This window comes from Stigmatopora nigra, chromosome 2 (genome assembly GCF_051989575.1).
Source record: "Stigmatopora nigra isolate UIUO_SnigA chromosome 2, RoL_Snig_1.1, whole genome shotgun sequence".
NCBI lineage: Eukaryota > Metazoa > Chordata > Actinopteri > Syngnathiformes > Syngnathidae > Stigmatopora > Stigmatopora nigra.
In genome coordinates, this window is record NC_135509.1 from 15,230,309 (window position 1) to 15,256,133 (window position 25,825).

General features: G+C 39.3%; 3 protein-coding genes across 3 annotated transcripts in view; 2 read left to right on the forward strand and 1 right to left on the reverse strand.

Annotated features, from left to right (window-relative positions):
• Positions 1 to 1,084: 1,084 nt before the first annotated feature.
• LOC144209492 (ankyrin repeat and SOCS box protein 15-like) lies at positions 1,085 to 7,101 on the reverse strand. The gene is made up of 9 exons (XM_077735835.1): positions 6,983 to 7,101; positions 5,844 to 5,896; positions 5,639 to 5,770; positions 4,599 to 4,760; positions 3,679 to 3,924; positions 2,881 to 3,052; positions 2,201 to 2,723; positions 1,487 to 1,640; positions 1,085 to 1,251 (listed from the first exon to the last, which is right to left on the reverse strand). Exons 1-9 carry the CDS (start codon positions 7,099 to 7,101, stop codon positions 1,085 to 1,087), a joined length of 1,728 nt encoding a protein of 575 aa, XP_077591961.1.
• An 894-nt stretch (positions 7,102 to 7,995) lies between these two features.
• On the forward strand, positions 7,996 to 15,695 carry LOC144181723 (solute carrier family 13 member 1-like). The gene is made up of 15 exons (XM_077710205.1): positions 7,996 to 8,420; positions 8,560 to 8,724; positions 9,118 to 9,246; positions 10,188 to 10,503; positions 11,107 to 11,140; positions 11,212 to 11,296; positions 12,115 to 12,257; positions 12,358 to 12,477; positions 12,550 to 12,648; positions 13,128 to 13,229; positions 13,304 to 13,395; positions 13,479 to 13,573; positions 13,982 to 14,143; positions 14,741 to 14,878; positions 15,042 to 15,695. The coding sequence occupies exons 2-15, from the start codon at positions 8,620 to 8,622 to the stop codon at positions 15,174 to 15,176; spliced, it is 1,755 nt and encodes a 584-aa protein (XP_077566331.1). The 5' UTR covers positions 7,996 to 8,420; positions 8,560 to 8,619; the 3' UTR covers positions 15,177 to 15,695.
• A 274-nt stretch (positions 15,696 to 15,969) lies between these two features.
• Positions 15,970 to 25,825, forward strand: part of LOC144187106 (calcium-dependent secretion activator 2-like) — a 71,521-nt gene continuing 61,665 nt past the window's right edge. Inside the window, exons 1-2 of the mRNA XM_077710598.1 lie at positions 15,970 to 16,620; positions 25,629 to 25,742. Of these exons, the coding sequence (XP_077566724.1) occupies positions 16,255 to 16,620; positions 25,629 to 25,742 (480 nt within the window). The 5' untranslated portion in view covers positions 15,970 to 16,254. The remainder of the gene's footprint in view (positions 16,621 to 25,628; positions 25,743 to 25,825) is intronic.

Consider the following 25,825-nt stretch of genomic DNA (forward strand, 5'->3'; position numbering starts at 1 on the left):
TTTGTTGGTTGTTAATTAGTCATCAAGTGGTTGATAACTTTGTTGGCTGTTTATACAGTTTGTTAGTCAATTGATCAGGTTGTTAAGCGTTGCTTAGCAAAATAATGATTCCATGGCTCCTAACAAGATTCTTGGTAGATTAGTTGGCCATTCACTTGTGGCAATGTTTGTTTGATTGTTAAATTTATTACTCGATCATCTCGTCCATCAGTTCATTTTCCACTAATGTAAAGCTCTTATTTTCATTAAAGTGGATTACGCCGCCTGTGCTTTTGTTGTCATGTTGCCTCGGCAACCGGCAAAGCCTGGGGACCTCTCTTGTATCTCATTACTTGGTGCTTCATAACTGCACTCTTAGCTGAAAGCTGCTGTGAATGTGACCTTTGAACTGCATCTTCCCTGATAAAGAGCCTTAATGGAAACTTTGTTTAACCCTTTTGATGTCACATGGGAGGATTCAGTTCAAACCCTGTTGACGTCTTTCATTGGTATTCTACTAAAGTCACACCATGACACCAGGCACTATTTTTCTCCCCAAACAGTGCTACTTACTCTGAATGTTGGGAGTCGGTCTGTTTTTTTTCTTAAAATTTGTGGGTACATGTTTTGCAGTTCTTCTTATGGCATCTAGATGGCAGGATCAGGTTTATTTTTGCATCCCCAAGACTGAAGGTCCAACAATTGTGATGGTGAACTACTATAGTCTGAAAAATGTCCACACTCTGCGACACTATAAAATGCACATGAATATTAACAAGTTTATTAGGATTCATTCCACGTTTGCCCACACCGACGCACTCTTACTCTTTCATTCTTTGGGCCTCCACCACCCCTTAGCTTCTTTTTGTCTGCCGTCTAACAGTTCATGTTTTGAAAGTTCACCAGACTAAAAGCTTTGTTGACAACAAGTCCGAGTCACATTTTTGTAACCATTAACTCCTTGCTTGTCCCCTTATTGGTTCAGTTTAGGACAAAAAGTTCCTTTGTTGTTTGCATTCCACACTGTCTTTTTCAAATGACAAAAAAAGTACATACGGTACACATGTATGAAAACATTAATGGTGAAAATGGAATTTTAACATGGTCACGATTGTTCTTCTTGGAGAAGGTCATTCTCACGGTATAAGATGAAGTTCCGCAGGAGGGGAGGGAAAAGTAGAGAGTTCATAATCTCTTTGTTGTTCAATCGCTTGAGGGTCAAACATCTTCGGATCAAGAGCCGGCACAAATGAGACAGTGAGCGAGGGCTACCTGTGTATCAACACATGAAAAAATGAACATGTGACAGTGCAAGCATGTAAACCTAAGAATTTGTGAGCATATGCATCAATACATGCAAACGTCAGAACTTTTTGGTGTGAATTCATGATTATTTATAGGCGTAAGGATTCGATGCCATGACATTGGAGAAGGTGAATACATAAATACATGAGGAGGAGGATAAACTGTAAAATGAATGCATGAGGCCACACAGAATGACACTGACTGAGAACGTTGCAAATGTGAGTCCACTCGGGTTGCTTCTGAAGGATTCTTGAGAGTTTAGAGCAAATGCGAACTTGATCCACGTAATCGAGAAGAATCTGAACGACGTGGCCGGCCAAGTGCGCCAGACAGCACAGACTCATAAAGTCGCAGAACTGGAAAGACATAATGAAAAAGAAAATGTCGTTTCTTCAAGATTTTGGTTCCTTTTATATGGCCAACCCGCTGCCTTGTATGCCATTTAACAAATAGATGAAAATAATTTTAGGAGACGAATATGTGTTTACACACATGCACTTATATGCATTCATTTTCAACAGTCCTTATCCTTGTAAGAGTCATAGGCCACTGGAATCTATCTCTGCTGACTTTGGTCAAAAAAGGAGCTAAAACTAGATGGGTTGCTAGGCAGTTATCTTTAAAAAAAGTTTTTAATTTCATTTTTTGTCATTTTCTGCTCATAAAAACATTTTGCCTTTTTGTGTCTTCAGTCAAACTGCTATTCATTATTTTTATTTTTTTTAAGTATTATAATAGTAGCTTGCAGGCAATAGTAGGCATTTATTTTAAATTATCGGGCTGATTTCCTCTAGCCCGCCTCTGTAAAACTTCTTGACATTTCAGTCTTATTTGGGTAAAATGAGAGGCCCCCATAAAAGCAAGACCTGGTTTTTGACTTTTGCGAAAAACGACAAAAAAAGGAGCTGGCACTAACTGGTATCTTTTCCTTATCCAGGTCACGGCAGCCTTCGTCGTCATGGCGACAAAGAAAGCACTTCTCGACCTTGTAGCCGGAGTTGAGTAGCATTCTCATCATGGTGGCATCCTTAAGGCAGTATTGCAGCGCAGTAGGGAAGAGCGTGTCGCTCACGGCGCCAAAGTATCGGTTGACGTCGGCCTTGGCCTCAATCAGCATGCGCACAATGCGGTGATGACCTGAGCGTACCGCCACCAGCAGACAACTGAGCGGGTCGAGGTCAGGCTTTGCGCCCGCATCCAGTAGCTGCCGCACGCAATCGGCATCACCATTGGACACGGCAAAGTAGAGGGCACTCTGGCGCATGTCGGCGTAGTTCCGCGAATGGAGGGCGCTCATGCGGTAGTTGACGTCGAAGCCGTGAGAAAGCAACAGCGCCAAACAGCGGCTCTGTCCGCCCTCGGCTGCCGAGTGCACCGGACTCTGGCCCACCTCCTTCATGGCCCGCTTGCTCGTCACCTTCAGGAGGAGCTTCACAGTCCTTTAAACATAGGCAGGCTCATTTTAGACACCTGAGAAATTCTAACTGTCGAATGTCCACATGATTGTCAGTTCATCATCAAAGCAGCCATTCTTCATGCAGCATTCATTGTATAATATTCCAAACAAAGATCCATCCATCCATTAAATCGACTGACTCGTAGTGTCCTGAGTAGGCAGCCTTGTGTATGGGTAGATGTCCATTGGCGCTAGGCAGGTTTGGATCGGCGCCGTTGTCTAACAACAACTGAATACAGAGGGTGTTCCCTGAGCCAGCCGCATCCAACAGAACGCTTTCACCATTACACGCCTGAGAGTTCACCCTGCTGCCTGAAAAATAAACAGTCTGTAGTAATCTCTTCCCGGTGGCTTCTGGCCTTACTGTGTAGAAGTGGCATGTTCTGCCCAGGCCCAATGTGGGTTTTTTTCTGGTTATTCCGGTTTCCTCCCACAACCCCAAAACATGCGAGGCAGACGGGTTGAACACTCGTGATTGGTTCTCCATGTCCTTGTGCCCTGTGATTGGCTGGCAACCAATTCGGGGTGTCCCCTATCTAGTGCCAATAGTTAACTGGGATTGGCTCCAGCATCCCTGCATCCTTTGTGAGGATACATGGTTCTGAAAATGAATGAATCTCTGTGGCAACATTAACAACACATAAATAGGAGGTGAAGTAAATCAATAGACTTTTAGGTAAATTAATATTAGTATGTCTGCCTCATACTATAGTTCAGAGATTAAGAGTTTAATCCTGGATCTGGATCCTGAAGGCTTTGGCCTTCTTGTGGAAAGTTTGCATGAAGTTTGTCTCCCTGTTAAATATACAGCAGGTGGCACAAAATGTACAGAAATTGACTGAGAATGCCCCCAAAATGATCAAGAATTTCAAACCAACAGGAAGTGTCATAGAAATGTCCCAATATGAAGATACATTTTAATTACAAAATGAACTTACCGCAGTTAAGAAGAATCTCCACAATGGCCACGTGTCCTTGCTCGGCGGCCGCCGCGAGAGGCGTGACTCCATTGATGTCTCTGTTGTTGGCACGTCCGCCATTCCTGAGGAGCAGCATCAGAATGTCGACATTTCCGGCTTGTGCCGCCTCGTGCATGGCCGTTCGCTTCTTGGCGCACACTTGATCTACCCAAGCATTGTGTCGCACCAATGCGGTTGTCATCTCGTACAATGATGCATGTGCCGCTAACGTGGAACACAAAAAAATACGCATTGTAACTAATTAGCATCCATCAATTTAGGGTATCCACTGGTTGGTGGTGATAAGTATTTCTTGGAGAGGTATGCCATACCAGTATTTTGTCATTTGATTTCCCAACATGCCAGTAACATTGCCCAGGTCTGTGTACACTACAATACACTACATATATATTACATCATAGACCTATAATTACAATAATTGTCGTTAATGTGTTTATGTGAAGGGCCTCTAATGCCAATGTACACATATACTTTTTTCTTAGTAGTAGAAATATTTAGAAGTATTTCATACATAATTAATTTAGTACACGTGGTAATATAGAGTGACACCACCCAAAAAACTGGAATTTTTTAAGTGCATATCTGCAGACAAGTGACAGCACACCAAGGCAGCAACATTTAAGTAACCATGGTTAATTCAAGATGAAATTCACAGTAGTCCAGCTGAGATGTTGCAGCAATCAATAAGGAATGTATTCATAAAAGAAGAAGCCATCTGAAAGATGTTTCTTAAACAGCCTTTTTTTTTAAATTCTTTTTTTTTTTTTACTTTGAAGAAAATATATTTGTTATGACGACGAAGGCCCTTGGTTTTATCGAATTGTTAAATTGTTTTGTGTGTCCTAAAATAGGATCATGAAAAGCTTTCTTCACTTTACCTAGCAACAATGGTGCCTCGTTCTTGGCGTTGACTACGTTAGGCTGGGCCCCATGTTCCAGCAGAATCCTGACGTTGTGGGTGAGGCCGCTTTTCACAGCCATGGTCAGCGCTGTCTCGCCGCCCTCCACCGCTCTGGTTTCCAGGCACAGCTCACCTGCCACTGACAAGTCAAACAGTCTCCATCTAAACCCCTACAGTTAATCTAACCAAGCAGGGGAGCTAACGAGTGTGTGAGTATGCGATCACACCCCAAAATATGAATCTGATGTTATTTTTCAGCCTGAGATCTTGTCAGCTGTTCTCCAGGAGCAAACACACACACACACACAAAGCTCAAAAGCACTCCTGGAATTCAGTTGGGAAATATGTCGCAGGGTATGCTATTGACTCATATATATACAGTGAGTGCAAACATTGCTCACTTCTGAGGGGTATCGAAGGGGAAAAAAACAAGTACATGCAGCAAAAAATTGGAAAACAATGCAAACAATCTTAAAAATGCCAATGTGGAAATAAACGCTTTATCCTCACTAGGGTTGCGGGGATGCTAGAGCCTATCCCACCTGACTTCGGATGGATAACCATTCACTCTATCTCTTATACCTAGGGTCAATTTAGAGTGTCCAATCAGCCTACCATGCATGTCTTCAGAATGTGGGAGGAAACCGGAGCACCCAGAGAAAACCCACGCAGGCCTAGGGAAGCATGCAAACTCCACACAGATGGAACGACCTGGATTTGAACCCAGGACCCTACAGCTGTGAGGCCGACACGTTAACCACTCACTCCACCGGGCAGCCCAGTAGGTAACCCAATAATTAATCAATAATTAATCTTGTAAAAACTCAATATTTTTCAGTTTTGAAACTTGAATGAATGAATTTTGAGGCAATTAGTTCTCCCAAATGATTTTAAATATTAAATATAAATAATAAAATAAGTGAATGCTATACAAGATCTGTCATGGCATGTACTGTATATATTTGACCTAGTATTTCGACATGGATGTAGTTAGCCCATTACTGAGCGGTGTCTTACATGTCAGGATGGTTTCCAGGACCTCGAGGTTGGGCCGACAGGCAGCTCGATGGAATGGAAGCCAGCCGCGTCCGTCCGTCTCCCGGAAGGCGCTCGGATACTTCAGCAGAGTCTTCAGTGTGGACGCGTCACCTGGTTGCCATGGCTACACCATATGAGCAGCAACGCCAAAGTTTGACAGGCATGCCTTAATCTTCTTTCTTACCTTGCTCGATGGCGGCAAATACTCGAAGGTTCACCTCAGTAGTTAATGCTAAGCTAAGCAATGACAGGGACAGAAACAACACCAGAAATGTTTAATGTATACAATGAGCGATGGTATTTTCTTTAAAAATCCCTGTGCAGTGTTTTGAGGGTATTATATTCAGTTTTTAACTATAATCACTTAACACACCATTGAACGATATATATAAAAGAGTACATATAGTATTTACTGGTGGGTTAAAACAATGAAATCAATAGAACGAATGAATAATCCATCTGTATGCAAAGATGTAGAATAGATTGGAAAGTTTTCAACCCAATCACAGTGTAAAACCTACCCAGTTAAAAAACACCAGCCCATTCAAGATAAGATGTTATCCTAATACAACATATTTATATTTTGATATCATAATTCAAGGGTGGGAGCCACATTGTAAAAAGGAAGCATTATGAGGGATTTAACTCTTGAAAAAAAGGTTACATCTTTGGTATAATTTTAATTTCAATAGACAATAATGATTAATTATTTATATATTTATTCATTATTACATGTCAATTCATCTCCATTCTTTTCCAGAGCCAAACCCAACAATTACCCTCTCATCGAAACAAATAAAATTGCAAAAAGTAGAAATAACATTTAAAAAAATTAAGTTAATCCAACGTATTTTATTGTTATGCATTTTTTTTTAAATTATTTTGTTGAATTTTAATATCCACCTCCAAATGAGAAATAACATGCAGTTCACAGGTCCCTGCACTGCAAGGAGCTAAAATGCCAGTTATATTTATAGCAAAAAAAAGATGCTGAAATAAAAATGCAACGTAGCTGAACTTCCACGTGTAAACATACAAGTTTAACTATTAAAACTAATCAAAAAGGGTCCTTCCAAAACCTACCAAATTTTACACGAGTAGCTCACATTTAATCAGAAGTCCATTTTGAAGTCATCTTTCAACAAACAGTCAGTTAATATAAAACTGCCTAATAATTTAATTCCCTTTTTATCACGAAAACAAAATAATACAAAAATAATGCATTTTTCACTGGGCGAAAATGCTAAATTAATTAGTTCAAGGTACCCAAAAATATTAATGAAAAATACAAATTGTGAAAGAAGTGAATTTGGAAGCATTTACCTGGCAGGCGTCTTGATGAAGATCTCACAACATGTGTTGTAGATGTCATGCTGGATATTATAAGAGTTGAGGTCGTCATCATCCCCATCATCAGCCACATTGTCGACATATGAATTCATTATGCTGAGAGAAAAGTGTACCCCATTTCAGTCTAACATTACAAGCTTTTGAGGGCTTTGGGGGTTATTTTGATATTCCTATGGTATTTAATGTTAGACAGGAGTAACAGTCCTTTAAAAAGATTTAGATGAAAAAAGTTAAAAAATGTAAAAATCATTTTAATGAAGAGGGGAAATAGATTTGCTATATATATATTTTTAAATATAGCAAATAAACTATGTTACGACGAATTAAGATACTATATAAGAAGCCAAACAGTTCAAACAATCAGTATTGCGAGCCGTCATGCCCGACATGATGTATCACAGTTACTATGACGATGATGAGGCAAAAGATACCCAAAACGTCCAAATTCCGGTCAAATGTCCTACCTGTGAGTTGTGAAGGCAGCAATCAACAATGCTCAAATGTCAACCCAAAGAGTGGTGGTTTTATATTTAGGTGTTGAGCTCCGTTAGAACAGAGATGACGGGGGTGAAAAGGCTACCCGGTGGCGTGGTGCCTTCTTATGAAATATGGCCGGGTGACGCTCTCCATTGTGTGGGATAAGCCTGGTAGCTTTGGGTTAGGCGGCAGTCCAGGCCTAGCAGGCATCTTGGGTTTCAATGGCGCCATTTTTTGACACCTGGATGAGATTAAGCGTGATGGATGATGGCAAAATTGTCTGCTGACATGCCGTAATTCTGCCTGATGGCAGAGCAAACAACTAAAAGTCCGAACAAAAGGCATAATGTTTGCTTGAAGGCTTCACCTGAGTTGATGCTCATGACAACAATTTTGGATTTGATCAACTAATTTTCAGAGAAAATTAAAAAGATTTTTAAATAAATACTTTCGCGATTAAAATTTCAATGGGAACTTCATTTGCCATTTTTAACTTAGGTTGTTTTTTTATTACTTCCAATAATCTATTTATGAGAGTTTACTTTTGTTTACATTTTTCAAAATAGTTTTTCATCTTTTCACTTTAGATTTGAATAGTTTCAGTTTTAATTATTTCTAAATTGTTTGTGTTATAGAGGATGTACAACAGTGTATGCAATAGATGTAATGTACAAAAGTGTGTTTAACATCGTACATAAGATAGAAAACAACTTTGCATGACAGTTAACAAGTCTAGATTGTAACTCGTGGTCTTCCCGTAAAATTCTTAAAGTGTGGTAGAGATGAGACAAATTTCAAAGGTCATCAGGCTGAGAGCTGGCAACTGTTTAACTGGGAATTTAATGATAAGAAGCAGAAAAGACAAGCTGGTGTGTGGACATTGCAATGCCTTTAGCCTAACATCAAGCTTGAAAGCCATTCTACCACAGCTGAGGTAAGTATAGACCTTCCCATTGAACAAAGTGAATGATCCTTGATATTTGCTATATTTTTGACCGTTGAATGCCATAAATATGCTTATTATAACACGTTCTTAAAATGCAACTCAGATTTACATAGTCCTTATTTCACAGTGGGTGTGCACTCATGCCCCGTGAAAAGCACCAGAAAGAAGAGAAGAAGCGGGAGGCAGGATGTGGGGGAAATTACGCAGCACGATGTGGAATTATCGGCGTGTGGTCTTCATCTTGCTGTTGCCGCCACTGCTACTTCCTCTTCCTCTAGTTATCGCCAACAAGGTGAATGCAACATCACCGTATGAGCAAATAATCTAGTTCCTAAAAGACCCCATTCTTTATTGTTCTTTAATCACTATTCTGAGATTTTTATATATTGGACCTCAAGAGTCCTGTGTTCATTAGACAACGTATCAACAAGAAAAAGATCCCACAGACAACCAAGATGAAGTGAAATATAAGTACACATGTCTAGTATTATATTAATTGTGAGACTTAGCATTGAGTCCATTGAAACATTAGAGAAAAAGACAAATAGCTTTCAAAATTGTTGTCAACAAATTACAAAGAATCAGAAGCAGCAATACATCGACTGCGTCAATAGACCTTCGAAGTCACCATCCAGCCATCATTTCTTGTAGAAGTCACATTTTTATTCAGCTTTCTACACATTAGGAGTCATGCTGTGCCTTTGTTCTTCTTCTGATGGCCATCTTCTGGACCACTGAGGTCATCCCGTTACCCATCACCGCCATGTTCCCCGGCATCCTTTTCCCCGCCTTGGGCATCATGACGTCAGCACAGGTCAGTTCCAATTTAAGATCATAAAATCATTTTGAAACAATGTACATTAAACAGCATACAGTATGTAAGAAAATAACACCAAAATGTCCTTGAATAACAATCACAAGTTATGCACTCATTTTTTTAACCAACAAAATATGTTTTAGATAAAAGGAAAAATCCCCGTCTTCGTAGCAAGTGAGTATTTTTTTTTACTGTACTGTGTTTAGTACAGTATCCATTGATTAAAGTTTCTCGTCGTACAACGGAAACTCGTCAGTGGGTGGAAGAGGTCAGGCTATACATCTACTGGGAACCTCTAAGTTACCATTCCTTTCCCTACAGTGTATTTTTATGCTTAATTTTGCAGCACTGTTGCAATTTGTTTGCACCAACACTTTTGATTATTACTGCATAAGTTATCATATATTATTTAAAAAGACATTTATAATGGGCTACCTGAGTGGTTACCACGTCGGCCTCACAGCTCTGTGGTCTTGGGTTCATATCCAGGTTGGTCCACCTATGTGGACTTTGCATTTTATCCCTAGGCCTGCGTGGGTTTTCTCTGGGTACTCTGGGTTTCCTCCCACATTCCAAAGACATGCATGGTAGGATGATTGGACACTCTAAATTGGCCCAACGTATGAGAGATACAGTGAATGGTTGTCCATCTCATCGTGCGCTGCTATTGGCTGGCCACCGATTCAGGGTGTCCCTCACCTCTGGCCCAAAGTCAGTTGGGATAAAATGAAAACTTGAAACTTAGTAGCTATGCAGCATGGGCCAGTATCCTTTGATCCTTAGAGCAATATTTTTAAAAATGTGTGTGTGTGTTAGAGGTGAATAATTAATTCCAAAGTTTTAGTTGGGTATAGGTTTCGAGTCAGCTAGTAGGTTTGTACACTTTTCATTATAGCCTTTAGCCTGTAGTGTGCTGTTGCACATGCTTGTTTGTACAGGTGGCAATGGCATTCTTCAAGGACTTCCACTTCCTGTTGGTGGGTGTCAGCTGTCTGGCCACCTCCGTCCAAAAGTGGGGTCTCCATCGGAGGCTAGCCCTCAGACTAGTAGCTGCAGTGGGCGTCAATCCGGCTTGGTTGACTCTAGGCTTCATGTCAGGTTGTGGATTCCTGTCAATGTGGATGAACAACACCTCTGCCGTTACCATGGTTATGCCCATCGTGGAGGCTGTCCTCTGTCAGATCCAAAGAGTCGACGATAGGTCCAATGAGGAACCTGACCAGGGACACGAAAACCATGGCCTGGAACTAAGCGGTAAATGAACAAAAAACTTTTTCATTGCAAAGTTTCAATTGAATAAACAATATTTGGTCAAATACTTATTAACATTTTGGTTCGCTCCAGAAAAAAGACTGAATTAAATTCAGTATAAATTACTAAAACAGAATGCAATTTTATGGAGAAGCATTTAATTTTTCAGTTGTGTGTTCAAAGCAATCTCGGGATTTTTATAACTTGTTTATTAGGTGTATAAAGCACCTAATGGTGACTAATTGGGAATAAAATGATGTGAAGGAGTTAAGAGTTATATATTTTCTAGTGTGCCTGTGCAGACTATTTAGAATGTGATCTGTTAAGTTTTATTATCTTGGAAATGTGCACCAAATTTCATTGAATAAGATGGAAATTCATTCAATAATTTCTTTTCTGAACTGCTTAGGCTCACCAGATTCACAGGGGGTGCTGGAGCCTATCCCAACTAGCTATAGGCACTAGGCAAAGGTTAAGAATACTCTTTTGGTTGTTACCGGTTGACTGATCTACCCGATGACTCATTTTTCTGTTGATTATCATGAAATTATATCCGAAAGCACTCTCACCCACTGTCTGTATGTGTCTGTTTTTTTTTACATACAGAGGTGAATGTTAACACAGAGAATGAAACTGTGGGGTAAGTATGTTTTCTATATATTGATTTCTAAAATATCCAGAAGACACACAAAAATGTACTCTTTGTTTCAGGGATGAGCAGAATCTTCCAGAAGAAACATTGTCATCATCATCATCAGCATCATCATCGGTATCAGAAGAGGCAGATGTCACACAGGTTAAAAAAAATACAAATCACGGCATTGTTTTATTTGTTCCTTACACATATTTTCTAGGCCCGCACGGACTTTAAATAAAACATCGGAACGTAGTGACACATTTCTACTTTACCAGTACGAAGGGCCCCTGTACATTTTTTAATGTTACGACAAAACCAAGAGTGATGAAAGCACAAAAGAAGATTTATAGTAATTGAAACTTTAAAACACCATTTAATAGATTTTGGAAGTTGTATTTATTCATTTTAATGATGGCCTTTAACTGACATCCACTTGTACAAATGCATTCTTGGAATGTACTGTTAAGATTTGATATTGACTGCTGCAATATCCCAGGTGAGATACTGTGAATTTCATACTGAATTCACCCTGGGTACTAAAAAGGCAGTGTTTCCTTGCTCAATGTCAGTCTTGTAGTGGTGCCACTTATTCTCTTCTACCAATACGGGCTTCAAATATTCTTGCTTCTTTTCAACAGTGATCAACAGCAGATTTAAAGAATGCATTTGTACACAGTAATTTCATAATTGTGTCAAATTCATGTTTGAAAGTTCCAATTGCTACAATGACTGAAACATTTTTCTTCCATCACTCTTCACTTTATTGATAGTTAAATTTTGACATTTTTGGGGGGTCTCCATTTAGCTTTTCAAAGATCTTTCTGTCACACACAAAATGAAAGAAAATATCTGGTTCAATGAGTCTTTTCAGGAATTGTTTCTTGAGACATTTTTTTCAACTGATGATAAACATTCTAACCATGTTGCTCATTGAAATCGGCTTCAGCTGTCTTGGTGTCTTCAATGATGGCTGGCAGGTGGCGTGTACGACAGTGCCCGTTAAGGAACTGATGGTGGGCAAGGCCATGTGTATTGGTGTGGCCTACGCATCCAATATCGGCGGCATTGCCACTTTGCCAGGGACTTCAGTCAATCTCATCTTCTACGAGTATCTTCATCAGTGAGTCATACATGTCATCATACGTGCTAAAGATTAGTAGGATTAAAAATGTACTAATTTATAAAATATGCTTTTATTTCATCCCATCATCAATATGGAGGATTTACCCAGATTGCAACAGCATCAACTTTGGCAAATGGCTTGCGTTGTGTCTTCCTATTAGCGTGATATCATTGTTGCTTACTTGGGCATGGCTCTGCTGGCTCTTCATTGACACAGAGTAAGTCACATGACTAGTACTATGTTAATTGTGAGACTTGGCATTGAGTCCAATGACTGTCGTCGCACTTAGCTTCCGGTTGTTAGGACAATGTGATGGAGACCACTCCCAGAGGGGGAAAGTGACTCGGAAAATTATCCAAGAAGAGTACAGAGCACTTGGACCCATGAGGTGAGGACTCATTTGTTCAAATGTCTTGTGTTCTTTCAACATTACTATGACTGATTCATTCACAGCACCTGTTCATTTTTAATCCTATTCTTTACTCTCTTTATCTTTTCTTCATTTGAAGCAATGAAGCGTTACAATCTAAAACTAAGAAAAAATCTATAAAATACAAACTTAACCGGGGAGGATGAAAACGGATGAAAGGCGAACATAACAATACGCAAAAATTACTCGCACAGGGACGCACAAAAACACAGGCTTTAAATACACAGACAGGGATTGATGACAATCACAAACACCTGGGTCACACATGGAAAGGAGAGCCAAAAGAGAGACAGCAGGTGAAACTCATACAATCACGTGGACAGGACCCACAAGGAAACACACCCAAGCAATCAAAACCCCAACAAAACATGACACATCCGATCGAGCCTTCCATAATACTGTGTATTATAAATTATTCCTAACTATAATGTGCTCAGTGGTCAAGAGCAGTTCACACTGGTGGTCTTCTGCCTTATGATCCTATTGTGGTTCACCCGAGCTCCGGGCTTCATTCCAGGATGGGCCTCCCTCATCCCTCAGTGAGTTTTAATGATTGGATTCATTTTGTATGCTGAAAATGTATTATTTAGAACGTTAGCTTTTCTACACACAGTCACTCCGACTACATAACCGATGCCACCGTGGCTCTGGCCCTGGGAATTCTCTTTTTCTTGGTGCCTGCTTACGGACCCTCACGAAAATATGGTAAAAATACTGAAAATCTAAAAACATTTAAAATGGGAAGGATGAATATTGAACATGACGTTGATGGGGTTTTTTTTTTCCAGAGAGTATGATCTCATGGGCAGAGTTCCAAGCATTTATGCCGTGGAAAGTGTCCCTTCTTGTGGGTGGAGGATTTGCTTTGGCCGAAGGTACTAAGGTGCGTAAAGAGAAGCCTTTGGCTGAAAAGTTGTTGTGTTCAGTACTGCTTTAGCAACATCGGAATTTATAGGAAAGTTTGTCTGTCGAGTTTAATTGAAATGAATGGAAATGCCTTGAATATTCTTCATCACTGCCAAAAACAGCATAATTTATTTTTTAAATAACGGATATAGTTCTCTGTACTATTCTACTTTATATAAAAGTGTATTGACAACAGCTGGTATTTTAAATTAACTTCAAAAATCAATCCAAAAGAGTTTGTGCCTACTCAAAGATTCAGAAAACTCATTTGTTCTCATCTTGTGCCCATGTTTTCAGCACTCATTGTCAAATAGATTTCATGTATTTAAAAGAAAAGCATCCAAATGAACTTACAGCATCTTTACCATCCACCGTGCTTGTGTAGGAGTCTGGTTTGTCCCGGTGGGTGTCTGAACTTTTGTCCCCTCTGGGCAGTCTCCCTCCACTGGCCACAGTGACTGTGGCATGCATCATCGTCACCATGGTAACCGAGCTGGCCAGCAACGCCACTACTATCACCATATTCCTGCCCATCCTTTCGCCACTGGTGGGCATGCACACACTCACATGCATGGATTTACACACTAGTATTCACTTATCAAATTATTTTTCAGTTATATATACTGTGCATCACAATGGTTTTGAGAGACATTTATTTCAGTAAAAATGGAACTAAAATAATTCTGCATTCTCATGTCACAATTAATAGTATCAAGCATCATAGTGTACAGCCACCTAGTGGTTGATTGGGATTCCAAATTCTACATTCTACAAAATAGAAGGGGTCCACAACTCAAAGTAATCTCATATTCTGTTATGAAGTAGAGATGACTGGACATAAAAGTATTTCATTTTCTTCAAATTACAATTTTTTCACTGCCACCACATGCTACACATCTTGTGTAGAGAAAGCAATCGGGGAGACACTTGGCTTGAATCATTGACTCCAACCTGCAAATCTGTTTTGAAAAGCAAAGAAAATTAACACCAACAATAGTTTTATTGGAGAACTAACTCCATGCTGTGTCATTGCCGCAGATATTTTTCACAATATTATTATTTTTTTGTTAGGACTTTTTTCTGTTAATAAAAGTAGCCCACATACAGGATATCATTTCCTTCTATCATGTTTCTTACTCTGCAGGCTGAAGGCATCCGTGTCAACCCACTGTCCGTGCTTATCCCAGCCACTTTGTGTACATCATTTTCCTTCCTCCTACCAGCATCCAATCCTCCTAATGCTGTGGTTTTTGCTTACGGATACTTCAGCATTGCAGACATGGTGAGATGCAACAAGTTCCAATGTCACTCTACATTTAACACTGAAAAAAGCTATTAGGAAGTGGCTATTTCCCTGTACTAAAATATACCGACAGGATTGTTACCCCTCTACTTTCTCTCTTTTTAACCTTTACCTTGACATCAATGATTTCCCTTGACTTCAGGTGAAGGCAGGCCTGGGGGCCAATGTGATAGGCCTTCCCATGGTGCTATTGGCAGTGAGTACGTGGGGTGTGCCTTTGTTCTCTCTGGATAGGCTTCCTGATTGGGTCCCCTGCTTCAATGCAACCACGCCCTAAAGACAGTGACAAACTCCACCCAAATATTCTTTAATGTGTTTTAATTGTCTTTTTTTACATTTATATTTGTGGTTTGTTACTATAATAAAATATGGGGGCAAAAAAGTTATGTTTCAATTATTTTGTGTGAGTGTAAGAAATGCATAAAAGGTCTGAAAGCTTCTGCCGCAAAAAGACAATTTCAATGATGAATGCATTGATTTTTTTTGTTGCTATTTTAACTTTATCCATGAAAATGGTTTAAAAAAAGACCCAACCACGGATAATTGAGTCGTGGTACAATTGCAATTTGCTTTAAAAATTTAATATTGCATTGCACGATCAAAATTCATCTGAATCAATCCTTACACTTGGGTTTTTGGTAGAAATAATCACCAAAGGCGGTGTTTCCCCCAGATCTAGTCCCAAATCAAATCCCATATTGTGTTGCATACATCCTTTGAGATGTTTTTCTGCATTTAGAATCTTGCATTTAAGCAGGTATGGACTAAAGCTGATTGGCCCAAACAGATGCATATAAACAAGGCTATATGTCATTAAAAAATAAAACCTATTTGCATTAGTGCTGAATTAGGTTTCAGACATATATAAATAAATAAAATGATGAATGTATTTTTATGTCCAGTTTTATTAGTTTTAGATATAAGTGATATACACCCCAAAAAATCGCAATAACCGTCCATGTTAATCGGTATCGTGGCATTTGAATCACGATACGCCAAATGAGAGGCAATACACACCCCTATTTGACATCACATGTTTGTGTTTTGGTCGTTGTCAATGTATGCCTTATTGCAGTCAGAGTGATCCCTCTTCGCTTTTGCAGAACCATCTTTGACTGCAGCCACAGGTTGTTCACCTGTGTGTCGGCGCGTTCGCTCATCTCCATTCGCGTGCACGCGCTCCCATTCCGACAGTGTGCAGCTGCTTGAACTGAGCAAATCCACAAAACTGACTTCCAATCGGCGCAGCCAAGTCGTCTTAAAAAACAAGCCACTTCCTCGCGAATACAGTTTGCGCCACGTCGACTCAAGAAAAGAGGAAAAAAACAATCGATTGAGTTGACGACGCACCAGCCATGCTGGATCCGTCTTCCAGCGAAGACAGCGTTGGGGATTCCGACCCGGAAGTTGCCCGGGAGTCCGCTCGGAAAGCAGACGGCTCCTCCGGGGGAAAGCGGGGAGCGGAGAACCGAGCAGACGGCCAAAAGCGACAGCAGGCTCCGGTGTTCAAGCGCCGACAGCCATCCACCGGGCAACTTGGTCATCACCAACGCCAGGGTAGTTCAACAGGTGAAGAAGAGGAAAGACGAGAACGTGATCGACTAAAGCGGGAGGAAGAGGAACACAAAGTCAAATTGCAGATTTATGTTTTCGTACTGAGGTGCATCGCTTACCCGTTTAACGCCAAGCAGCCCACGGACATGACTCGGCGGCAGCAGAAGGTGAGTTGGCCCCGTCGCCGCACTTGTTACCCCGGTACAGACTTCCTAGTGAAATCCAAACAAAGCTCCGTTGAAAAACTGTCGATTTCGGGAATTAACAAACATTTTAAGGTAAACATGTTTATCTCATCTTGTTAATATTAAAAAAAGCTAAAGTAATTTGTTATAATAGTCACCCATCACAAGTTAATATATTAGTGTATTTATATATATTATATCATAACAATGTGGCATAATGCAAGATTTGGGCTGTGAAATGTGCTTTTTTTTCTTTAGTTTAAAAAATATCAGGGCGGCCCAGCGGATGAGTGGTTAGTGTGTCGGTCTCACGGAGGGGGATCTGGGTTCAAATCCAGGTCGGTCCACCTGTGTGGAGTTTGCATGTTCTCCCCGGGCCTGCGTGGGTTTTCTCTGGGTACTCTGGTTTCCTCCCACATTCCAAAAACATGCATGGTAGGCTGATTGGACACTCTAAATTGCCCCTAGATATGAGTGTGAGTGTGTATGGTTGTCCGATTTAGGGTGTCCCCGGCCTAAAGTCGGGTAGTCAACTCATATCATCAAATTTTGCTACTTATTAAATCTAGTGCCAATTGTCATACTGTGAAAAACTCAAAAGTTGAGGTAAGTTACTGATTTTCCTAGATTTTTTAAAAAACAAATAATAACCCACAATATAAAAATGTTGATTTAAATGTTCAGATGTCAGTGTCAACCCTTCCCTCTCCTTCCTCTTATCTTAAAAATTTACATGAATGGGAATATTTTGCTATACTATGTTATTTTTAAGTGCAAGTGTACACAGATGAGTTGAGAGTTAAATCCTGTAAAGTTAAACTATATATATACCTTTTTTTACTCTAAATACACTGTTACTTCTTGCCCTAACTTCCACAAGCAGTCTCCTTTGGGTTACACTTATTGGCTCCTTTATGGTTTCTCCACACGTGAATGCACTGATTGGTGCCTGCAGTTGCTCCAGACGTAATAGAAGCCATGTTGTTGTCACGGCGTCCCGCCGGGAAGTCGTTAATGAGCCTCACACACCGCCTGATTTCAATATGCAGAAGAGTTTCCCGCTTGGACGAATGTGCAACACAGATGGCACGCGTGGGAGTTTTTATGTGCGCACCCGCAGAATTCAATTAATGAGACAGACCCTTGACCCAGCAGGAGGGAATCACTCTGGATCGATTGTTGGCATGATGACGCATCTTGGATGGAGGCCACCTGGGGCCCCATTTTGGATTTATTTCCACCAGGCAGTCCTTTCTGTAATGTTTGGAATTGTTGCTAGTTAAATTGTGATCCATAATTGGTGGGGTGATAACGAGTGCCAGGACACCTATCAGTACACCAAGCCTAAGGAAGTTGACAAAGATGGCCAGGAAGAGTCACACCTATCAAAACATAATTGGAAAAGGAGTCATTCTAACTTGGTCACACACCAAATGAACAATATTTTATTTCACAACTCAATATCTGCACATTTAAATGCATGAACTACAGTTCATTTGTAAACAAATGGCTTCTGGTTTTTTAACCATAATTGACTCGACAAAAGGTTAATTGTCATCATTCCCAGCTTCATATGACAAAATTGATAAATGTTATTTATGTAATCTTTTTAAATCTTAATTCACCAATCTACTGTGATAAAACAACAATAATGCAACAATTTTAACCATCACTGTTCAGCATTCACTTACAAGATATCTGGCGCCTTCTAGCATGGTGAATGGGTATAATGTCTAACCCACGGGTGTCAAAGTGGTGGCCCTGGGGCCAAATCTGGCCCACCGCATCATTTTGTGTGGCCAGAGAAAGTAAATCATGAGTGCCGACTTTCTGTTTTTGGATCAAATTTAAATAAAGAGTATAGATGTATGTTAAATTTCCTGATTTTCCCCCTTTTAAATCAATAATTTTAATTTTTTAATCTATTTTTCTGTGTTTTTAGTTCAAAAATCCTTTTGTAAAATCTAAAGAACACATTAAAAAGCTAAAATCTGTTACCCTATGTAATATTACACAAAGTCTGTGTTTGATAAAACACTAGAAGCCGACAGTAGATGGATTTCAGCGAAAGAGGTTATAATTTATTTACTGTTGCCCCCAGAAGTAACACTACAAATTTAGCGGATCCTTGGTTGAGTGAGGGCCTGCCAGCGACGCCTTATTGATGCTCACAGCTGCACAGTTACTAGACAAAGCTTAAAAATATAAAATTCATGAACAAGCAAGAGTTTGTGTATTTGGGAGATAGGTGGCTGCAACATGTCATTGATGGTTAAGTAAATGAATAAGTTGCAGAAAGTCCTTTTCAAAGTTCAACCAACAATAGTTGCTGCTCAGATAAAGAAAAAAGAATTAGTTTCAGTAAACACTAAATTATTCTCAGGCTGTGTAGTACATATTTTCAGCCCGTATTTTCAAACATATTTAAAAACAAATCAAAATGTGTACACAGTCCCTTTTTAAGGTTTGTTGTTATAGTGTGGCAAGACCTGTGATTGAAAATAATCGTAGTTACAGATGCACTTCACTTGCTATTTGAGATGCAGACTGGCCAGTCATACAAGATTGACGTACTAATTGATTCTTTTCCCCCTCATTTGTCCAGTTGTTGTTTTCAAAATCTATTTTTGTCTTTTCAATGAGTCCCAAAGGGAAATGCCCACTTGCTGCTTGTCATGTGGTAGACGTGTATTGGTCTTTTTGTGGCATTTCTCTGTAGCCTGATAGAATCCCTCCTCCTCTTCCACCAACTCCACTTATGGTGGCCCACGCAGCCCCCCGCCCCCCAGTCGACGCCTGGCGTTTACTTCCCCTGGCAGCTGTTTATTATTCTGAGCAGTTCAGCGACAACCCAAACACCGCTTGTAGACGTTTATGCTGAGACTTGACAACACTTGTACAGGTCTCAGAGGAAGGTTTGACTTGATTAATTTGCTTTGCTTTGAGGACGGCGACCAAGCCGCATATTTTTGTCATTTAGATTGTCCATATATGAATACGTCTGTATTTTTTGTTGGTTGTTATCTATCCCTTGATTGTCTTTGCAGTGGGTTTAAAACAAACTACATCTTCCTCAAGGAAGTGGGAATATTTGCAGGTTGGATTGCAAATAGCACAACCTCTGTGGTCCATTATCTTTTGGGATTTTGATTAATCAAATTAAAACTTTCCACATCAGTGCCTTGGAATTTTCTCCAATTGAGGTTGATTTAACATAATGACTGGCAGCTATTTGCTCACATATCCTCTCATATGGAATGGAATGGAACCAAACATACCGAAACAGAGTTGGCACTTCTTTTTCATGGGGAAAATGATTTTGATTGTATAATATTTTGTATTGAGAATCAAAATATGTATTGTTTTCACCCAATACACCCAATATTATAAATTCGTTATGGAATCCATCTCAATTTAATCACAAATTCATTAATAACCAAGAATTAGCCACACTGTTGTGAAATGGTTAGGGTTGAATATGTGGGGGAAATAATACATGGCGGATTGGTCCAATATTACTAGTTTAGTCTCCAAAACAACTTTTTTTTCTGATTTATAAAAAAAAAAACATAAATAAGAAATGTTTCAAATGGAAAACTAAGAAAAAAATGATTTTGATTTGTGATAATATATTTGAAAGATACCCCTGTAATATCTAGTGTGATTGTTTTTTATTTTTTACTTTTTGTGTGTGAACATTATTGTGTTTTTGATTTACTTGACTTTGTCACGCCGGCCCACGTTGCAAATAGCATCTGTGTTCTGTACCTTTTTAAAAACAACCCCCATGTTGGAAGTATTTCCTCCCACACCTTGTCATGTGCTTGTCTTCAACACATTAATATTGAAATCCTGTATGATGCTAAGAAAAAAAAACATCTAAGCACCTAAAGTAAATATATTTGCACTGATCGCTATGATCTCTAGAGGGAGCATTTAAACTTCTGTAAACAAGGCAATATATAATTTTACTACAAGTATGTGTAATAGTACTGCAACTACAAGGGAAAATCTATGTCATACTTACTGAATACTTGACAAAAATTTCTCTTGGTTGTTGCTCCTTGAGATTAGATGTTACACTTTTGCAATCGGCTGGCCACCGATTCAGGTGGGATAGATTCCAGCAACCTCCGCGACCCTTGTGAGAAAAAGCCAGGGGTGTCAGACTCGGGTTGGTTCGCGGGCTGCTTTAACGTCAACTTGATTGCACGTGGGCCAGTCCATTTTAGATGTAATATTTAGATTTTTTTAAATATAAATGGATTAAAATAACTTGATTAAAATCCCTGAATATTCAGTTTTTTATAGATCTAAAACAATGTTTATTTGAGCTTTTTTTTTCAATGTATTGTAGATTTTACCAAATTACTTTTTAACTAAACATTATACATTAAAAAATTGCAATTATTGATTTAAAAGTGGAAAATTAGGAAATTTAATATACATTTATACTCATGATTGACTTTCTTGGGCCGCACAAAAAGATGCGGCGGGCCAGATTTGGCCCCCGGGCTGCCACTTTGACACCTGTGGGATAAGCGGTTCAGAAAATGAATGAAGTAATAGATCCCAACTTGATTTTAGTGCATCCCAAATATTCATTAACTAAAAGTTATATTTTTTGACATTGTCCTACGGGCGCACGTCTGCTGAAAACTTTGCATCGAAATTCATCAAACAGGGAGGCAAAGCTGTGTGGAAACGAGAATCCTGTTTTACACGTTAAAAATGTGCCTCAATATATGAACTGTACAAGCTTTAGACAGCGTATTTATGTTCCTGATACTCCGAATGAGCTATTTACATTTTTTAGTCGTCTTACTGTTAGCTCTTCGAAGCTTCAAAGTCTATGTTTTGTGTTTGTACATAGGGTTAATTCCGCATATTTAACACAGTCTTTGGTGACGGAGCTACATTGTCTTCAGGGTTTGTCACGGCTGCTTCTGCTCTCTGCTGATAAAACACCCACGAACTCATACACACTTTGCCATCTGCAAGTTTATGATGCGTAGCCTCATGCAGAGGATGTGGGTCTGCCTCCAACCAAGTTAGTAAAATTCTATAACAAACCGGAAGTGTTATGAATGATGAATGAGGGGGAGACTCCAGAGATTTTATTGATGGTAAAAAATAAAATAAAATGTAAAAGAAGAGCTTTACTTTCACATTTAATCCATGCAGTGGTATGTAAAAGGAATTTCCGCCATTTTATTTTTAAACAAAGCATTGCAAAAGGCTTTGTGCCAAATGTCTTTCACATGCAGGTTATGTACGTATACATACTCGCTCTTGCCTGTCGCTTAAAATATTGCAGATTTTCCCATAGGCTGTGAGTACCACTGATGAGATAAGCCGAAAATCAGTGGCATAATAAATATACCATACATGAGCTGACAACTGGAGACATTGTTGTGAGCCTGTGGATTAAGGTTGGCTTGTTATTGTTGCTTAGTAAGGCTATGTGTGGTCCAGGTGCAGTTGCTGATATAATTTATCTACCTTTGTGAAAACATTCATCATGGTATGATTAGTCTTCTTTTCTTCTGCTAGCCTTTCCTTGTGTTACTTTCCCTTTTTTTCCTCATTAGGGTCTTTAGAAATGTAAAAGTGAGTAAACGCCATTGTGGCAATGAAACATCCACCAAAAAAAACAAGATTTTGCTGTTGGCTAGAAAACTTCATTTGTTCGGTGTGCTGCATCTTGGCACACTATGTGCTCTTCCCTTTAGTTCCATTACTGTCATAGCCTGCGTTTTAGCTTTTTTTCCCCCAAGAAAATTGTTAATACTTGTGTAGAAAATTGGAACAAAATGACCACCGCCAATGTAAGCCTCTATTTTCTTCCAACCAGAAGTGGTGTCGCGATTGAATTGAACACATAGAAGCCAGAAGATGCAAATGTTAAGTATTCTATTTTGTTCTTTTAAACTGAATTTTCCCGAAGACTGCTGTGGCCAAGTTCAAAATGATGTGTGGCAAATGTTGTTTTAATGGGCTAAACCACAGTAAAATATACTGGTGTTAGATGGTTAGTGTATTTCTGTCACTTACACGGCTGAGTGGATCAATGTTTTGTACTAAAAGGCATTAAAAGAACAATCTCTGCTCAGGGATTCATACTGTTTTAATGTTCAGATTGTTGTGATGGTGCTCTGAGGGTTAAAATCTAATATTAGACTTCTGACCCCACACAATTGATTAAATGACAGCGGCGTGTGTGGGAGGCATGTTCCCATTTTTATAATTCTGTGATGCTCAAGCAGAGCTGTCATCTATGCTTTGTTCGATTCTTTTTCAAACTCATTGCCGCCTTTCTTCCCTCCTCATTCTCTTCTCCTACTTCCCACTGTCATTCAAAGGGGTCTTTTCTTTTTTTGTTCCCATTAGAAAGAAGACGCTTGTGTAGCAGGGTTATAACCACCAGGTCGCAACGATGAATCATGCTTGCTGCTTTCATAAGCGACCTAGGTTCTTGCTATGTCTGTCACGTTCATTGTCAAAGTCAACTATTTTTCCTTTTCTTTGTGCCAACAATGCCAGGGAAGAGCTGTTGGAGTCAAAGGCCTCCATCTCTTGTCCTTTGACATGGATCTACTGTCTCTCTAACTGTATATTGCCATTCTTTTTAAAGCATTTTGGCTGATCTTTCTGTAACATTATAAGAAGCAAAAATAAGAGTATTTACGTTTTTATGCCACTAAAAACTTACTTTCCGTCTTTTTTGACTCTGAAGGATTTCAGGGTTAGTCAGCTGTAGAAGCGACATTCATGGGGGTGTGACAGAGAGTGCTTATGGCTGCGAGGGAGTATGTGTGTGTGTGTGTGTGCATTTGTTTATGCTGCTAGGCTTTAATTCAAGATGTTCCTTCCACTCAAAGGAGGTGATCTGTTATCGTGGACACTTAGCAGTTGCGATCACGCCATCACACATCGATACACATCAACAACATGAGACTGAGACTAATGACGTATTTACATGAGTGCAGTTGTGTGTCAGCATTGTAGAAACTATCTGGAATTCAATCAAGCTAGAAAACCTTTGATTTTTATTTTGTATTCTAAATTACAATTTTAATTACTGTCATTTTCAGTCTATGATATGCTACTTTTAATGTCAATCCGAGCTCGGTGGCGTTTTTTTTAAGTGGCATATTTTTGGATATTTGGAGAAAATCATCTTAATATATAAAATGAAAATATATTTCACATATTTTGCTCTACGGCCTGGCACATTTGCACTTGAAGGAGGCCACCATAACAGCCGTGATGGTTTTCTTCCTTCATTCTTGAAGCCTAGATTGGGTTTTTGGCTCAATACTCATTCTCTGTGTCATTCTATGGGCAGGAACCCGAATGTGGCATCGAGTGGGTAAAAATTGTGAGAAATAGAAAGGCAATTAATCAATCAATGATTGCTGTTTGTGCCACAACACAAAAACATTTGCAAAAGTACAATAAAGAACAACTATTAAAGATTACATCTTCATAACAGAGTACCACTGTAGATTAGCATCAGTCTTTTTAGCAGTTTTTCCTGTATTGATATTGTACTTAAGCAAGAGTCTTTAGAGTCCATTTTCACTGTTCTAACATTTTATAGACTATTTTCCCTAATTGTGAGACATGAAAAAAACATTTTATTGCATTGATGCGGCCCACCTAGATAAGAAATAGTCTCATCTTGCTTCATGATTCCCGGGGGTGATTCAACACCCCCACCTGCATCTTTTTTATCGTCCAGATAGTCTCATGATAGACCCCCTGAGACATATGTTTATTTCTGTATTTCTTTCTCACCTGGAAAGAGGCAAAAACTACAGAATCTTGCATCAAATAGAGAAGAAATATTCCTACCTGAAGAATAGAGAAATTAGATTAAATTTGACTTCTCTGCCAGGTATTTTTTTAAAACTTAAAAACCTACCACTACGATAGCAGGGTTGAGCAATTCTTATAGATGATATAAATCCGTGTTCCCCTTAGATATAGAAAAAGCGACTCCAGAGAAGAATGAGGATAAAATTGGCCACACCATGAGGTTGCCAAAGTTAATAGCTTGCTGTCAAGTAGGCCCTTTGAAAATTAGATGCATTTTTTTAGGTTTATGGCGCTGTGCGAGGTCTGATTTCCCGATGAGGGCATGGTAACCCCACTACTAAATTCACTGTGATATTTGCTCAAACTCTGAAATGGAGGAAGTGGTAAGCCATTGCAGGCTCCAAAAGGTGTCTCGGTGATTGTTTTTTCAGGTTCAAAGACCTCATTATTGTGGGGGAAAAAACATTACCTGTCGTAGTTCTTAATGTAGTTTTAAGCATGTTTTTGTGTTAAGAAAATGTATAAAACTTCCTTGAAAAGCCAGTGAAGGTCTAGAAAAGATTCACAGCTGCAAACCCATGCTATAACTTATTTTCATAGTGCCACACTTTGACTCCACAGCAACAACAGGAGAAGAATGTTTTCATTTTCGTGGCTGATGGTGGCTCATGCATATGCATCATCGAGCAGCTTCATACCTGCAGGACCCCGCAGATTTATGACAATTATTTTCTTTTCCCTTTTGTAAATATATATTTTATGCACTGCTTGCAGCCAGTACTTTATTGCTGGAAATTTATGCATGGATGTGTGTACAAGTGTGAGGGGGAGCCGTGCCAAGTGATAGATGGTAGTCGAGTAAGAATCCACCACATGGCTGCTCTGAATCAACACCCAGAAAGAGCATTAGTCTTCATGTATGTCATTTTGATGTTCAATATGTATCACCAAACTAAAAAAATATATATATACTTTGCTTCGCAATAACACACTTCCTCCACTTCCAATCAAAGGTGTCCAAGGAAAATAGTATGTAATGTTATTTTAAAAAGACCATGACTAAGTTATAACTAATCTTTACCAAATCAACTTTCCTTATTAAAATTCATTTATGTTTTTAATCAAATAAAAAGCACTATGTATTAACTATTGTTGTGCTTGGCTTTCAGGTGAACAAGCAGCAGCTCCAAGCAATCATGGACCGTTTCCAGTCATTTCTCAATGGGGAAACTCAAATTATGGCTGACGAAGCTTTCTGCAATGCAGTGAGGAGTTACTATGAGGTAAGAGCACATCCCTTTTCCTTTGTTTTTTTTCCCTACCTACTAAGTTTTCCAAACCATGATGGATCAGATTGTTGCCTTGG